At 41.6% G+C, this 17470-nt stretch overlaps 1 protein-coding gene and 1 long non-coding RNA gene across 5 annotated transcripts in view; both read left to right on the top strand.

The window, feature by feature from the left end:
• The window catches only part of MYO1B (myosin IB), a 191821-nt gene that overhangs the window by 120958 nt on the left and 53393 nt on the right, over positions 1–17470 (top strand). For all 4 annotated transcript variants that reach the window (XM_086719171.1, XM_025912753.2, XM_025912750.2 and 1 more), the window contains exons 8-11: positions 7199–7297; positions 8670–8773; positions 10751–10898; positions 11178–11296. In XM_086719171.1, the coding sequence (XP_086575297.1) occupies positions 7199–7297; positions 8670–8773; positions 10751–10898; positions 11178–11296 (470 nt within the window). The remainder of the gene's footprint in view (positions 1–7198; positions 7298–8669; positions 8774–10750; positions 10899–11177; positions 11297–17470) is intronic.
• Positions 12024–16384, top strand: LOC147578598 (uncharacterized). The gene is made up of 2 exons (XR_015255404.1): positions 12024–13177; positions 13419–16384. It is a non-coding gene; the product is annotated as an uncharacterized LOC147578598 (long non-coding RNA).

The following is a 17470-nucleotide window of genomic DNA, read 5'->3' on the forward strand; positions in this document are numbered from 1 at the left end:
TACAGTGTTACTTCCACTGTACTTTATTAGGTCAAAGTAGGCACAAGCTTGCCCAGAGTCAGAGGTGAGGCACGTAGGCCCCACTTCTCAATTGGAAGAATGTCAAGTAATTTGTCACCGTTTTGTTTTAATAAGCTCCAATCTGATAGATTTTTTTCAGGAATGGTTACAATAATTTCTCACCTTGTGTCTACACCCTTGAGCAGTCCCCTCTCTCGGTGACTCAGGGTTTGGCCATGAGTATTGTTTTGGTCAATGGAACAATAGTGGACGTGGCACAACCAGAGGCTTGAAAGTTGGTTGCGTACTGGAGTGTGTCCTCCCATGCTCCTCTTGGGAACCCTCTCATTACCACCATGTGGGCGAACCTGGGCTACTTTGCTGGATGGTGAGAGACCACGTGGAATGTACCACCAGACATATGAGTGAGGGCACCTTAGATCAGCCAGCTGCCCGCAGACCACCAGCCTATGAACAAGCCCAGGAGGAATCAGGCACGCTGGCTCAGACCAGAACTGCGAAGGTGATGCTCAGACTCATGAACTGATAAATGGTATTATTACTTCAAGCTGCTAAGTTTGGGGAAAATTTGTTATGTAGCAAAAACTAACCGATGTAGTGGTCTAATAGACAATCTGCTTTCCCCCACCCAGTTTGGAATCCTGAGAAATAGGCACAGGACTCACTTTGGAGAGGATGCAGCTTTCTTACTGTTAGAGGCGAGGTTGAAGAAAGTGGCTTTTGGTTTCTCACCCAAGCAGGTGTGCTAGTAGTCCTGTGGCACCCTGGCAAGACTTAGGCATCACAGCGTTAAGCAACCCCTGGCCTCTCCTTGTGTGCATTGCCCCATTTATCTTCGAGCGCTGGTAAATAGAGCTTACTTACTTACCAGAGTAAGCTGAATGGGAACACAGTGTGGGGAACCAGAAGGCTGAAGTGTGTGTGCATGTTCACATCCCTCTCCACACCTCACTGCTCAGAGAAGTCCCTCCTCCTGCCTGGGTGAAGAGTGAGGAAGAGGCTGAGAGAGGCTAGGGAGTTAGTCTAAGGAGATCCTTCCACAAGGCATCCTTAGAGCAGGAAGGAACAAGGACCCCACTCACAGGGGAGAGGGGGGACAGAGCCAGTCTCTGAACTCCTGTTCTTTATATTTTTTTGAATTTATGATACAATTGGCTTACACTTTTATGTGCTGTCTACCTCATGACGTGTTTATATATGTCCACATCCATGCCATTTGTAGGAAATGGAATATAGTTTTACTCTTTTGGATGGTTTGGGATTTATAACTTTCTTTTTCCTTTTAGATCATACCTTTGCTATTTTTTTTTTTTTTAATTTTTTTTTCAACGTTTTTTTTTTATTTATTTTTGGGACAGAGAGAGACAGAGCATGAACGGGGGAGGGGCAGAGAGAGAGGGAGACACAGAATCGGAAACAGGCTCCAGGCTCCGAGCCATCAGCCCAGAGCCCGACGCGGGGCTCGAACTCACGGACCGCGAGATCGTGACCTGGCTGAAGTCGGACGCTTAACCGACTGCGCCACCCAGGCGCCCCATACCTTTGCTATTATTGATGACAAGGTGCTGACTAGGAGCAAAGCTGCCTGTTGGAATACTTCCTAAAGGAAACTCTGCTCTGCTTTGTTTTCTGAGAATATGTAAATATTGAGGTGGAGGTGGAGATTACCTGTACATGAGTCTGTTCTCAACAGCGAGTGAATATTCATCAATAAACAGTGTCTTTTTAACCTGTCTTCTTTAGGATCGAAATTCGCCAGAAACTAAGACACACGTTGTCTGGTTTATAATACAAGGCTGGGTATTTTTTAGTGCTTCAATATTCAGAGCTTTCAAAGAAGACAGAAATAATCAATCATTGGTTGTGAAGTATCCGTAGCAATAAGACAAATTTCCAAGAGCAATTCTTTTACCCTGTAATGGATGGCTTTGTATAAAAATCCATGCTTTTCTTTTTCTTGGTTTTACTGTGGTGGTTTTTCTTTTACAAAAATATTTTTACCGGAGCATTTCGGTGGCTCAGTAGGTTGAGCGCCCGACTTTTGATTTCAGCTCAGGTCATTCTCTCACGGTTCATGAGATTGAGGCCTGCGTTGGGCTCTGTGCTGACAGTGTAGAGCCTACCTGGGATTCTCTCTCTTTCTCTCTTTCTCTGCCCCTCCCGTATTCTCTCTCAAAATAAATAAATGAAACCTTAAAAAATTTTTAAAAAATATGTTTACTCTGCAGAAAGACTGTATATTTACCATGAAACAAGATTATATACAAATATAGAAGAAGCCAGGTGTTTGTTCAAATATATCTAAATTAATTAGGATAGTATATTTAATAATAAGATATCATGGGCTGTATCTCATTAATTTTATTTCAGAGTTGGGTATGGAGTTTTAGATTCAGGTATATACCTATGCGAGTAAATTTTTAATCAATAACCATTAAACTTATATTAGAAAAAATCAGTTGTGAAAATACACATGTGCTGTATGTATGTAAACAGATGCTATAATAAAAAACAGTAGTTGATTAGATAGATAATAAGCCAAGTTTGCCTGGTGTTTTAAAGCCCAGTTTGCACATGCAGACACAGAAACCCTTTCATAGCTTCTCATACACTGGGTCCAGCTACCTATAGTGTTGACTTAATAATTCCAGGACACTGATTTTTGAGAAAACTTTAAGCTGATTTCTTTTTTTAATTTTTTTTTTTCCAACGTTTATTTATTTTTGGGACAGAGAGAGACAGAGCATGAACGGGGGAGGGGCAGAGAGAGAGGGAGACACAGAATCGGAAACAGGCTCCAGGCTCTGAGCCATCAGCCCAGAGCCTGACGCGGGGCTCGAACTCACGGACCGCGAGATCGTGACCTGGCTGAAGTCGGATGCTTAACCGACTGCACCACCCAGGCGCCCCTAAGCTGATTTCTTAAAAATTACAATGCCGCAGTGGAGGTGGGGGTCAGGGTAAAATTGTAATGTTGTGGCGTGCCACGTGGTTCATGTGTGTCAAGACCTGTGGCCTGCGGGTGGATGGAGATTCCTGTGATCCCCAGGCTGAGAGAGAGCCCCATGGCGAGCGTTCTCATTTGCTCTCCCTGCAACACGCATGCACGGTGCAATTTGTGAGAAGACCTTTGTCCCATCTTTTTGACTTTAAAATTTGTTACTAGTGAAACTTCCTGATTGTCATCCTTGAAGGCTTTGTTGTCTATTTCCAGGAAAAGTACAAGGTTGACTTTAGAATGTATACTCTAATCCACGAGCACACTTAAGCTCATAGAGTTTTCCGCTGAAACTACCATCAGTCATGCTCCGTAACTCACTGGTTACTTAGAGCACATGCCCATCGGTATTGCTAAATGCATCAGTGAAGGGGCATAAATGGATTCGAAAAACCTGAATACCACTCAGACACTAGATCCATAATATTTATCTCTGAGCAATTGGAGAGGAGCACAGGATCTCAGGGTGGGTCGGTGTTGTGCATCATGGGCTTTCATTGTCATTCTAGCCTTCCTAGCAAAAAAGCTGATGATTCCTTAAGCCTTGGACTGGGACCATTTCTTTTTTTTCAGGAAGGTAGACTATACATAAAATACATTTAATCTTGCCATCTCATCCTTCATCTGTTATGTTCTAAAGTAATGTGATGTTCTTTTTTCTTCCAAACCACTACTTATCCTGCTATTCCTTTGCCAATTAAAAGACTTCCTTCTCCAGCAGGTGCAAAAAACACGGACATTTTACTTCTTTCATGTCTTGTACTGAGGGGAGGCTGGCCTGTGCTGTGCACAGGCACATGTCCCTGCCGTAGACTAGCTGGTAATTAGTCAGGACTCGGAAAGCCCCTAAATGACAGGCTCATTCTGGTAATAGTCAGGTGGCAATACCATGCTGGGGTAGGTGGGGAAGTTCTGCTTCCAGAGCCTGTGTCCCTGTCTGTTGGTTTTCTCCTTTAGAATGGCTTGATAGATTTATTTCTTCTCTTAAAGTGTAAGTTTGTATCAGATTTAATGGGAACTTAAGTTTGTATTTGGAGAAAGAAATGCATCTGCATTGGAATACATGGAGACTCCTACTGTCTTCTCCACTAGGTATCTCCACTAGATATTGGCATATCCTGTACTGTTCTTTACTAAATCTTCTGAGCAGAGGCTCAATCAGTGGTGGCAGGAGCATGCGAGGCCAAAAAGAAGGCTGAGCCGGTGTTTGCTTTGACTTAATTCAGGGGAACATTCAGTAAATTAATTTGGTCGGGTAGCAAGTCTTTATAGTAAATTTATGTTCTGTGCTTTGAGTAATTATTTGATATGGCATCGTACTCTTAGATTATGTTGGTACATGCTCCTTTAAAAAGGTAGAATAGGGGGGCGCCTGGGTGGCCCAGTCGGTTAAGCGTCCGACTTCGGCTCAGGTCATGATCTCGCGGTTCGTGAGTTCAAGCCCCGCGTCAGGCTCTGTGCTGATGGCTCAGAGCCTGGAGCCTGTTTCGGATTCTGTGTCTCCCTCTCTCTCTGACCCTCCCCCATTCATGCTCTGTCTCTCTCTGTCTCAAAAATAAATAAACATTAAAAAAAATTTTTTTTTAAAGTAGAATAGGGAATGGTTTTACGCATCAGCAAATTATTTGGGGCAAACCTTTTCCCTGATTACTTTTCTACCGAGAAGCTTGTAACTTAGGAGAAAAGTCATAAAGAAATAGGAAGCTCTGGAGTAATAGACTAAGCATTTTAGGTGATAAAACCTTCAACTGCTTTGTAATAAAAGGTTTTTTATTTTGTGACTGAGTTGCTTAGGTGAAGTCATGTATTTTATGTAAAGTATGGCCTTTCCTAGTGTTTATGGATTTTGCATTCTTTTTGCTGGAAAATTACAAACAGCAGAAATGTGATATCTTAGTCACCTGAAGCTTTCAATTCTGGCTGTGTCACTTAGTAACAGTGTGATGTGAGCCTCATTTTCTTCTATATAAAATAAGGATTATAAAGCCAACTCAGGGGAGGTGTTTGGGGTTGAATAGGATTACGAATGAGAAGCACGAATGCAGAGCAGGTCAGTGAGAGTTCCCTTCCTATTCCCCTTTGTACCTTTCCTTTTAAAGACACATTGTAGTATGTTTCGTATTTGAAAATGATAGTAATCACTGATCGTATCAGCACGTGTGGTTCAAGAAGTACATCGACCAACATTCCTTTCCACGCTGTGCACATTGCTCTTGAACTTGGTGGCTGTTCTCTGCTAAATCTTCTAGCCGTCACTGTTTTATACTTTATTTCCTGTCAGCATTTGTGCAAAGAGCACCAAGCATTAGGCTGGCAATGCATTGCCGTTGTACAGTGTGGCCCTGTCTTGCTTTGAGGGTATTATTTCATGTCTTGAAGTACCACAATTTGCTTGTTGGAATGTGACCAGATAAGTGACATCAAACAGCTGTCATCCTTAGTAAGGTGAGCCTATGAAATGAGAGGGAAGCAGGCTGCCAGTACTCTCAAGGTATATGGCAGTATTCTTAATGCTATGGGAAGAGCCTGGGGGTTGTGGGCTTTGACCCACATGGTCATTCTGCCTTCCCCACCCCCACCTCTTGCTCTTTCTTAAGGGCCTCGCCATCCCACCTTGGAAAGAGTTGCTGCTGTTGGCTTGGGTGCTGGGAGAAATCGGGAGCAGGTGTGGCTCTCGAACGTCTTCATATTTGCAGTCCGTGCTGGGTGCATTCCCAGTCCTGGCGCGTAGTGGGTGAGCAGTAAGTGAGCTGATTTGAAGGAAATGTGTGTGAACAGATGAAGTGAACCATAGCATTTGTTTATATTTTTCATGCAGTTGAGTTACTTTCTTCGAGGCTCGAGGAGTTTCCTATGAGGATTAGCTTCTCCATGAAGAATCTGCTCATGCTCTGTAGATTCTTTCTTCTGAAACTGTGCCTGTATTCTTAGAACCCCATAGGAGCTTGGTCACATGATCGGTACAAGCAAACTGCATTTTTATCTTATCTGCTTGTTCTGTCTTCTGCTTTGTGCGTCAGTATTTACTTCTTAACTGAAACAGTCAGTCCTTAGAGATGATGAGTAGTACACGACCCCTTCTTTTCTAAATTTTGTCTCACTGGTGCTTTTCAATTTTCAATTTTCTTTCGTTTTGCTTAATATAAAGTCTTCATTATCCTCCATGTATGATTTGAGGGAGGGTGTTGGCAGTCATCCAAGTCAAATGGGCGCTGGAGATGAAAATGAAAACTCAGGAACATCCCGTTACTATAATTTTTGAATTTACATATTTTTGTTCTTGTTTTAGTCAATTTAATTTTATGTGTCCTTGTAACCCATCTCTTCATTCTTATAAATGATCTTGTGTCTGGGGAACACCCTAGGACTTCTCATTTACCAGATCCACACTCTTTTATTCTACCTAGGCTCCTCTTTCCATGCTCATATGGATTCCAGAAATACAAATTGAGAAGTTCAATGACCATGCCCAGAGAACTTGCGCGTCTTTTCTCTCTCACTCATTTGTTGATAATGTTTAGATTTCAGCCTGACTGGAAATCAAATGTGTGTGTTCTCTAAATTAATAATGGGATCACTGATTCAGAATTTTGTAACTCAATTTGGCTTTTGCCTACAGAATCCAGAGCCCCTGTTATATCACTGGTCGGTGGTCAGCAAGACTTCAGACAGGAATCCCCTCTGCCATTGTACTTTGCCACCTCTTGTGTATTGCCACAATGTCTCTTTTTTGTGGTTGGTTGGCTTTTTTTCTGTCTCTCCCTCCTTCCTTCCTCCTTCCTTCCTTCCTTCCTTCCTTCCTTCATTTTTGCATGAAAGTTTGAAAACTTGATAAGACATCTCATCACTGGATAAAAGTATCTGGAATCAAAGAAAGTATCACATATAACACCAAAAGAATATTAATATGGAAAATGTTTTGTCTTTAATCAGCTTGTTGAATGTATTGTTGAACTTATTTTGCATATTTACTATTGTTTGAAAAGAACCTGGTTTGTTTAATTTGGTAATTTTAGTTATAGTGAGGCTTCTTCCTGAAAGAACTAAAAATGTAGTTTCTGTTATTATTTCATTAAACACAGAAAATGAAAAAGAAAGTGGGGGGGGTGGGGAAGAAGAACCATGGTAGATTTGAAAGCAAATTAATAATATACTATGATTTGACTCTTTTCTCTTTAGATCTTTTAGAGAAGTCTCGAGTTGTTAAGCAACCGAGAGGTGAAAGAAACTTCCATGTGTTCTATCAGCTGCTCTCTGGTGCCTCTGAAGAGCTCCTCAGTAAGTCCCTTTTTCTGTGTTTTAATTTAATTTTTAGTGTCAAAGCATTTTCCAAAGCATTCTTTTTAATTTTCTTCAAAATTTTCTATGACTGTGGTTGAAGTGAAGAACATGGTATGTTTGCTTCTGTCATCCTACCCCAGAATTTGCTTGCTGTATGTCCCTGTGTCTCACCAGATGCTGTGCATAGGTCTCAGATGGTTTACTCAAAGAGCTAACTGAATATTGGAGGAGGTGGATCATAATTTTGTTTTGATGTTTTATTTATTTTGGAGAGAGAGAGAGACAGCGCAAACAGGGGAGGGGCAGAGAGACGGTGAGACACAGAATCCGAAGCAGGCTCCAGGCTCTGAGCTGTCAGCACAGAGCCTGGTGCCAGGCTCGAACGCCTAAATCACAAGATCATGACCTGAGCAGAAGTTGGACGGTTCACTGACTGAGCCACACAGGCACCCCAATCATAAGTTTAAACAATAAAATGGAAGAATATAATTGTTTCACTGAGGAAGAAGAAATTAGCAGGAGCCAGGAGAGGAGAACAATTATTTAAAAAAAAAAAAAATTGCTCAGTGAAAACTTAAAAATAGTGGGAAAACATTTGTAATTGATAAAAGAGTTAAAAATCTGACCTCTAGCTATTTTAGAGAACTAATATAAGTCCATCAGAATAGTATCCAGTAATGAATAGCTAAGTGATAAAAGTTTTGAGCAAATAGTTCAAATTGTAAGTATGGAAAGTAAATGACATTTGGGGAAGAATCATTCTCACTAATAATCAACAAGTGTAAGCTAAAACAGCACTGAAGTGTTCACTATTTACATGTATTAGCAAAAGTGATTAAAAAGGACAAAGCTGGCAGAATTGTCAGGCCCTGGTCGGCTTAGAGCTTGTGGGTGTCACTTCAAAGTGAGGACTTCTTCCTGGGGACTAATTAGCAATCCAAAATAAGTCGTAAAATGATCAGAGCCAGACGCACCATTTTTTAGAATATATCCCAATGAAGTAATTCAAAAGAATCCAAAGAACATTTTATATGAAGACCTTTATGGCTGCCCTAATGTTCAATGGCACGGGACTCACTAGGCAGACATCATGTTACAATGAAATAGTATATTGAAGATGTTTTGTATTATAAAAATACGGAAGGGGGCTCACTACAAATAAATGTAAAAAAGTAGTTTGAAATATGTACAACAGTGGTAAAGGTAGATTTTAGAAAAATGCTGTTGGTATTTGGGTATCAATTTTTGTTCTGTTGATTCAGTATCTAATATATGAAAGTCACTTTCATCTGGAGGTTTTAAGGAATGAGATATTAAAGACGGTTAGACTTACTGAGTAACTTACCAACACATATGTGTGATTCAATAGATAAGCTTACACTCGAGCGAGATTTCAGCAGATATAACTACCTGAGTTTGGACTCTGCCAAAGTTAATGGAGTGGATGATGCAGCAAATTTCAGAACTGTTAGGGTAAGTAAGATACAGTCCTTTCATTACTGTTTAACAAGGTACTGCCTTCACCTTATTCTGTGACTGAACATAATCAAGGTAAGCAGCATTCCTTTTCTTTTTTCTTTTTCTTTTTTTTTTTTTTTTAACATTTATTTATTTCTGAGAGACAGAGAGAGACAGAGTATGAGCAGGGGAGGGGCAGAAAGAGAGGGAGACACAGAATTCGAAGCAGGCTGCAGGCTCCGAGCTGTCAGCACAGAGCCCGACGTGAGGCTCAAACTCACAAACCATGAGATCATGACCTGAGCTGAAGTCGGACGCTTAACCTACTGAGCCACCCAGGCGCCCTCCTTTCATTACTCTTTAAAATAGGTGACACTCTTTTGCTCATTTGGAACTGGTAACAATTCTGAGTTTTCTTAAAACCATAACTCATGCCCCCTAAGGTTTTAGAATTATACAACAATTTATTGTATTCTTACTAAAATCCTACAATATTGTAAAGGCCCATGCTTTACTGGAGCATGCGATTTTGCTATTTATCAACAGGAGCTTTCTCATTATATTATCCTAACTCTTTTAATGCCGTCTTTAAATTCCAAATATTTTTGTAGCCATAGCTTAATAGTTAATTTCCAACTGTAAGAACTGTCCCAGGAAAGCATTAAATCGATACTGTTTTTGAGAGAAAACTTCCAAAAATCACATGTAAGCCAGAATGAGTAGCATTTCACGTTCATTAGAAAATAAATTATTTTATTTTTATTTTTTAACGTTTATTCATCTGTTTTGAGAGAGAGTGCGAGTCGGGGAGGGGCACAGAGAGAGAGAGGGTGAGAGAATGCCATGGAACCCAGCGTGGGGCTCGATCCCACGAACCCTGCGCTCATGACCTGAGCTAAAATCAAGAGTCGGATGCTCAACCAAATGAACCACCCAGGCGCTCCTGAACATAAATTGTTTTAAACAATATCCTATCTGCTATGTTTATGTGCGCTTTAAAAATTACTCCTTTATGACATGATATGGTAACTGTACTTTAGCTGTGGTGGTAGGGAGGCAGGAAGTAGGTCAGCTTAGCAGAAATAAGACTGGCATCAGTTGATCTTCAAGGCTGAGTGAAAATAACTTGGAGTTCTTTTCCTGCTCTCTCTACTGTTGTGTATGTTTGAAATTTTCCATGACAAAAAAGTTATATTACTCCCATTGCTAGGCTAGGTAGTCTCATCACAAACAAACAAACAAATAAAACAAAACAAAAAAGCTGTTGGCATTTATTCTCAAAAAGAGTATTTCTCTGAGTATGTCATTTGTTAAAAACTCTGTAAGCATCCTCATACAGCAAGCCTCTCGCTTCCTGGACATGAATTAAGAGTTGAGTTCAAGTCCAGTTCTATAACTGCCTTGCCTGGCAAATCATTGGCACTTAATAAAAGCTTATGACTGAAGGAATGTTCCCTGTTACCTGTAATGACTTGGGTCGGGCACTTCACCTTTGCAGACCAGTTTTTCTCTTGTAAAATAAACGAGGAGGTTTTTATATAGGAGTCATAAAAGCTTTTTGTTCGGTTTTATTTCTAGCAGCAGAACCCGGTATAAAAAAACAACACGTACTCACACGCATACACGCATGTGCACACAGACACACACATACACACTGAGCTGCTGCGGATGAAGCGGGGGGTTGGAACCCAAGGCTTGGCTCTTAGCCTCCTCTTCTTCCAAATTCCTCTTTGCTCCCCTCCACCTCTTTGCCCCAGCATGCAGAGTGCCCCAGGGACCCTTGAATCACAGCTTGAAACCATTAAACAAGCTACAGCCCCAACTGGTGCTGTCAGGTCTGTTCTTAGGTTTCCTCTTGGAGGGCTTATTCTGGGGCGCTTTGTCTTTTTTGTTGTTGTGTGTTTAGAAACAAATCTGTTGCATGATTCATTAAAAAAATAATGTAAAGAGTGACAGAAAGAAAACAGCTGCTTTTCTCCCCCCCACTCCCAGAATGCCATGCAGATTGTGGGTTTTATGGATCACGAAGCTGAGTCTGTCCTGGAGGTGGTGGCAGCCGTGTTGAAACTGGGGAACATCGAGTTCAAGCCCGAATCTCGAGTGAACGGTTTAGATGAAAGCAAAATCAAAGATAAAAATGGTAAGTCAGCAGAGAGTCAACCTTATATAGCAAACTTGCTTTTGAGCATCTGCCCACTTCTTAATCTAGAAAGAAAACTTCTGTTCACTGGAAAACTTCACTGGAAAATGCTTTCCAGAGAAACTGAACAGAAGCATAATTCGAGCTGGGTTTTAAGTCTTCTGAGTTCTACATTTTATACTATTTGATTTGAATGTGCTTTAGGAAGAACATCCTAAGCCTTGACAAGGATTTTTAGCAGCACATGTGTAGTCACTTTTTGTATCCGTCCTCCAACAGAGTTAAAAGAAATTTGTGAGTTGACCGGCATTGATCAATCAGTTCTAGAACGAGCTTTCAGTTTCCGAACGGTTGAGGCCAAGCAGGAGAAGGTTTCAACTACACTGAACGTGGCTCAGGTGGGTGAAACATCGTGGCCAGAAAGTGAGTTTTTAAAAAGTCTGTGATATTTTTTACATAAGTGGACACACAAATTTCATTTTGCAGGTTGTTATCCTAACTGTCCATACTGTATTGCAGACATCATTCTAAGCACTGGGAGCACAGCAGTTAACTAAACAGATAAGGATCCCTGCCCTCGCAGAGGTTAAAATTTTGGTAGGAGGAGTGGCCATAGCCAGTAGTCCTCGTAAATAAATGAATTTATACAGCAAGCTAGCAGCAGACAAGGAGAAAAACGAGAACAGAGTAAGGGAGACCCACTGTGCTGGGGCAGGGAAGTTGCGTCAGTGAGCTGGGAAATGATACCACTGGCATGATCTGCCTTGTATTTCAAAGGGTCATTCTGGCTGCAATGTGGAGAGCAGAGTGCAGCAGGAGAATGGGTAAAAGCAAGGTGTCTTAGTTGGGCTACTATAACAGAATACCATAGTCTAGGTAGCTTAAACAAACAAAAACAACCATTTATTCCTCAAAGTTCTGGAGGCTGGGAGTCTGAGATCAGGGGACCAGCATGGTTGCATTCTTGGTGAGGGCCGTCTTCCTGGTTAACAGATGACCACTTTCTTGCTGTATCCTCTTCATAGGGCAAGGGGTGGTGTCCTCGTCCCCCTATAAGGACCCCAGTTCCATCATGGGAGCTCTGCCCTCATGACCTCATCTAAATCTATCTCCTAAGGCTCCCACCTTCAAACACCATCACACTGGGGATTAGGGCTTCAACATATGGATTTGGGGCTGGGAGATGATACAGACGTTCCGTTCATGGCACCAGGAAGCTGCAAGGAATTGTGTGCTAACCTAGAATTGATGGTGTTTGAACCAGGTGGTAGCAGTAGAGTGAGAAGCGGTTACACCTGGGTACATTTTGATGCTGTTGGCTTAAGATGTGGCATAAGAGAAAGAGAAGAGTCAAGGATGGCTCCCAACATGTTTCACTCAAGCAACTGGAAAACTAGGATTGCCATTCAGCAATTTGGAGAACACAGTAGGAGAAGCCAGTTTGGAGAGGCCAGATTGGCTTTCCTGCCTTCCTTTTCGTATACCGTCCATCTGAAGACAGTGAAATCTAAGACTCAAGTCTGATTTGCTTACTTCTTCTGTCCTTTGGTTCAAGTTCAGTGGATGGATGAATGGATGGATGCACGTGTGGATGTTACACCAAGGAAGCTTCTGAAGCCCCTTTCAATGTAAAGCCTTTGTTCTACAGCTTAGACATTTTCTCACCCGTCTGTGCTGATCTGCACTGGAATTCAATGACTGATTCGGCACTTTTGGCACAGAGGCCTACTTTATTCTCACCCTATAGTCCAACTGTATTCTCCTCCTCTTTGTAAGTGGCCTTAAGCATCTGTAAGACAGTAGGTGGATTTAGTCTTTCTCTTTGCCTCTCTGAACTGGTCTTTGCTACTAACCCAAGGATGCCTATGTGTCTGCAGCTTTCAGTGTTGATTTCTTATTTCAGGTGAGGTGCTTTGACTATGAAAAACACTGTAACTTCGGTTATATGTAAATTTGATTTGTAACAATCCTCTTCTGGTTAGAACTGTTGTGTGTCCTTCTTCCTAAATTACTGCTTCTGCTGTCATGTCTGTCCAGGTCAGTCTCACTCATGCAAAGTCAGATGGTGAGTCACTGACTTAATCAAGAAAAATTCATTGAGAGCCTGCTCAGCACAGGCCCCCATGTAGACCATTAGCAGGGACATAAGGGATGAAGGAGAAGATGGTTTCTGAGCCAGCCTTGAAGGATTTAGATGAATAAAGAATGGGCAGTAGGGGGTTTCAAAAAGCAAACTGTGAGAAAAGCCAAGTTTGGAGTCCATGTCAGGGGGAGGGGTGGTCTAGCTTGGCCGTAGCTTTATTTTTTATTTATTTATTTATTATTTTTTTAAATTTATTTTTGGGACAGAGAGAGACAGAGCATGAACGGGGGAGGGGCAGAGAGAGAGGGAGACACAGAATCGGAAACAGGCTCCAGTCTCTGAGCCATCCGCCCAGAGCCTGACGCGGGGCTCGAACTCACGGACCGCGAGATCGTGACCTGGCTGAAGTCGGACGCTTAACCGACTGCGCCACCCAGGCGCCCCTTGGCCGTAGCTTTAGACACGCAAAGGGGATTCAGAGCAACGTGGCTGGAAAGGTTCAGTGTGGAGGTGGTTCTCAAACTTTAAAACTTGAGTGTACCTCAGTGCCACCTGAAGGCTTTGTCCAACACGGTTTGCAGGCTGTGCCCCTAGGCTGCTGTATTCAGTAGGCCTGAGGTAGGACTGAAGAGTTTGCGTGTCTAACAAGTTCAGTGCTGCTGCTGCCGGTGGTCCAGGGACCACATTTTGAGAACCACTGTACTAAGGTCACACTGAGTTTAGACGTTTTCAATAGGCAGAGTGGGGATCGTTAAGTAAAAAGTATTGCAATGAGAAAATGCCTCCTGTTTAAGGAGGTCCTTTAAGAATATCCACATGTATGTGGATATATATGGAATATATATGTGGGTAAATGTTGGTCTGTTTTTACTGTGTGTTTTACTCTCGCTTTTTAATCATCCTCTCCGGAAACCGGGCCCAGGTGCGTCTTACTTTATAAGCTTGAGTCACCTTACATCACTGGGTTAAACTTTTCCACATTGTTTTAACCTTTAGCATGAAAGAATTTGGCTTGAGGTCCTCGATTTTTCAGTTCCTTATTTAAGTTCTTTTTTTTTTTTTTTTTTTTTTTAATGTAGGGTTTAGGTTTCTACCAGTCTTACTGCCTAAAAGGTTTTGATTCCAGCAAGAACTAATTTGTTTTATTAATGTTTCCTCATAGCTTCAGTTCTTGGACCCCATCATCATCCATATTGCCCCATTCCTCATTTTGCCCAAGGCATTTAGCTCTTTCCTCAGATACAGTGACTCATGGTGAAATGATAGGAACTCAAGACAGAATTGTAGTTCAGTTTTTGCCACATCCTCTCTCCTTGGCTTCCAAGCCCTCAGTAATCTGACCCTGCACCCTTTCTTTATCTCAGTTTATTCCCTGCTACTTCTATAAATGCCATGCTTATTTTTACCAGGTGCCTTCGCTCTTCCTTATCCCTTCCCCACATGGCGTGGCTAATTCTTCCTGCCTATCTGAATGGTCCATCTAATTACCCCTCATCCAGGAAGATCACATAGTCCCCCTCTTCTCCCTTCTGGGAATTCCTTTTTCCCCTGCTGTTGGACACTCGTTCTCTGATTGTTTCACTCATGGATTTGGTCTCCACCACTCCACTGTAAGCTGCTACAGGGTAGGCCCCCCCCCCCCCCCCCCATGGCCAGGCATCTCTTGTGTTTCTACCTGGGCCACACCTAATACCAGTCATCGCTGAAGCACATTTCACTTGGGATTTTTTCAGTGCGCTTCAATGCCGCCGTAGAAGTGCAGTCTCTTCATGTTGTGCTTAGAATCTGAGATGGTGAATCCATGCTCTCAGTGTCTTCCTTGATTTCTGTACACCTTGTTAGTGATCCTTAAATGAGAATAAACATTCCTTCCCGTACTGTGGAGGATGTTATGGCGATTCGGTGGCATGAATCAGACTCCAGAAATCAGGGCTGGCAGATTGGCAGCCCCTGGTACCAGATATAGCTCAATAGGCATATTTTATTTGATGAAAGGGTAGTTTTGTTGTCTTGTTGTTCTGTTTGTTTTGTGTGCCTGCTTTTTAAATTTTGAATTTGAGTGCCTTTAATGTGGAATGCATCTACAGATCATACTATTTCCCATTCATTTCTGTCATGTAGTCCCTGGAAACATTTGAGTTTGAGACTTCTGGAATAAGTATTTGTTTGAAAGATATAAAGAAGATGAACATGGGCTGTGAATACATTTTAAATAATATAAAGGAGTTTGCCAGAATGAGTTGTCACTATTAGTTCGGTTGCATATTGAAATGGTGGTTTGTTGAAATCAGCACATAGCTAAAAAAAAAAACTGGATGCCATTATGATGACATTCTGTTTATAAATAGGTAATGTTTTGAGGTTATGCGGTGTTTTGAGATAACTGGAATTTGCGAGAAGAAAGGGGAAAGGATTAAGAAAGAATTCTATAGGCTCACAAGTGGGATGGGAAAAGGATACTTCAGAAATTGTAATATAATTTATATTATATTACATGTATAGGCTTACTCTGTGCCAGGCGCTGTTCTAGGCACTTATATGGCCTATGTGAAGAAAGTAAAAACTAGAAGGAGGATAGAGAAAAGGCATTCATCTAAATCCAGGCTTCTTTCCCCATTTCAGCATATATATGCATTTTCTGCAGTGGAATCATTAACCACTGTTACCCTCCAAGATGACATTGTGTGCTTGGGTTTTATTTTTTTTGTGCCAATTTATTGATGGATTTTTCTAGGGAGAGGTTCAGGATTAGCATGGAAGTGTCAGATGAACTGGAAAGGTACCATAAGCTACGATTTGTTGCCAATGAAGGGCCTATGTTATTAAAGCTGTTACACTTCATTTAGAAAGAAATGTGGGAAAAGAATTTCTGTATAATCTAATAAGTTGTGTTCTTTATAACACAAAAATGTAAAGCTTTAATAGTAATGCTCAAATTTCTGCTTATAAGCAGTGAAATGCATGCCTGTGGCCAGAGTGTTAAACACAGCAGCAAACCGGAGCGACTAGGTGGCTCAGTCAGTTGAGCATTCAACTGTTTTTTTTTTTTTATGTTTATTTTTGAAAGAGGGAGAGAGAGCACAAGAGAGGGGCAGAGAGAGAGGGAGAGAGAGAATCCCAAGCAGGCTCTGCACTGTGAGTGCAGAGCCCAACTCAGGGCTTGATCTCACGAACTGTGAGATCGTGACCTGAGCCAGAATCAAGAGAAGCGTCTGACTCTTGATTTCAGCTCAGGTCATGATATCAGGGTTGTGGGATCAAGCCCCAGTCGGGCTCCGTGCTGAGTGTGGAGCCTACTTAAGGTTCTCTCCCTCTGTCCCTTTCCTCCACGCATGCGCTTGCTTGCTCGCTCACTCTCTTTGTAAAACAAAACAAAACAAAACAAAACAAAACAAAACAAAACCCAAAATCCCAGCAGCAGACCGTCTTGCTTTACTCCCCGGAAGCTGCTGGCGCTCGGGCCTCCCCAAGAGCACTGCATCACATTGTTGGTGTGCTCGTGGCACCCGATATGTGCAGGGACTCTTAGGTGCTTCCTGGCAAGGCTGACTTTCTCCAGGGTGTGCCTTCTAAGTCAGGGGTGGAGAGACTATGTCCTCTGCCTCTTCTTTGGTAAGTAGCTCTGAAGAGCTTCAAATAAATGAGTAAGCAAATAAAAGCATTTATTTGTATTATACAGTATATTGCCCACAGTGTATTGTGACTCTAGCCTCTAGATGTTATGGAATATCTTTTTTAAAATGTTCGGAAGGGGTGCACCTGGGTGGGTCAGTAGGTTAAGCATCCGACTTTGGCTCAGGACATGATCTTGCGGTTCGTGGGTTTGAGCCCCGCAGTAGGCTCTATGCTGACAGTGCGGAGTCTGCTTGGGATTTTCTTTCTCTCTTTCTGTCTCTGCCCTTCCCCTGTTCGTGTTCTATGTCTCTCTCTCTCTCTCTCTCTCTCTCTCTCAAAAATAAATAAACATTAAAATTTTTTTTTTAATGTTGAGAAGGTTGAATGAAGGAAAACATTTCTGAATCACATCAGTCAAAACCATTTTAATGTTTTTCCGTTGAGTTTCCTTTCCTATGTGTAGGGGTTAAAAAGATATAGTCACTGTATTAAATAGACAGATTTTTATTTTCACAAAACATAAGCATTTTCCATTTTATTACCTAATGTTCATAATGATCATTCTGTGATAACTGTGTAACTTCCCTTTCAGTAGGCTTTCATTTATTTTTCTTACTATTCCCCTGTTGTTGGACTTCTAAAGTGCCTCTGATTTTTCTCTGTTCTGTAATACAGAGATGAGTATCTTTATGGAGAAAGTGTTTGCAATATTTAGAATTAGTTTCCTGGGATGCAAAAAAGTATAATGATTGAGGATAAATAATTTGCCCAGTTCTCTTAACGGTTTAATTGTTCATCCAGAGTATAGTAAAAACTGGCTCTGAAAATAACTTGAAATACAAGAACTTTAAATATTTTAAAAACACCTTTATTA

Source organism: Puma concolor, chromosome C1, assembly GCF_028749965.1.
Source record: "Puma concolor isolate L17-30 chromosome C1, mPumCon1.1.hap2, whole genome shotgun sequence".
Taxonomy (NCBI): domain Eukaryota; kingdom Metazoa; phylum Chordata; class Mammalia; order Carnivora; family Felidae; genus Puma; species Puma concolor.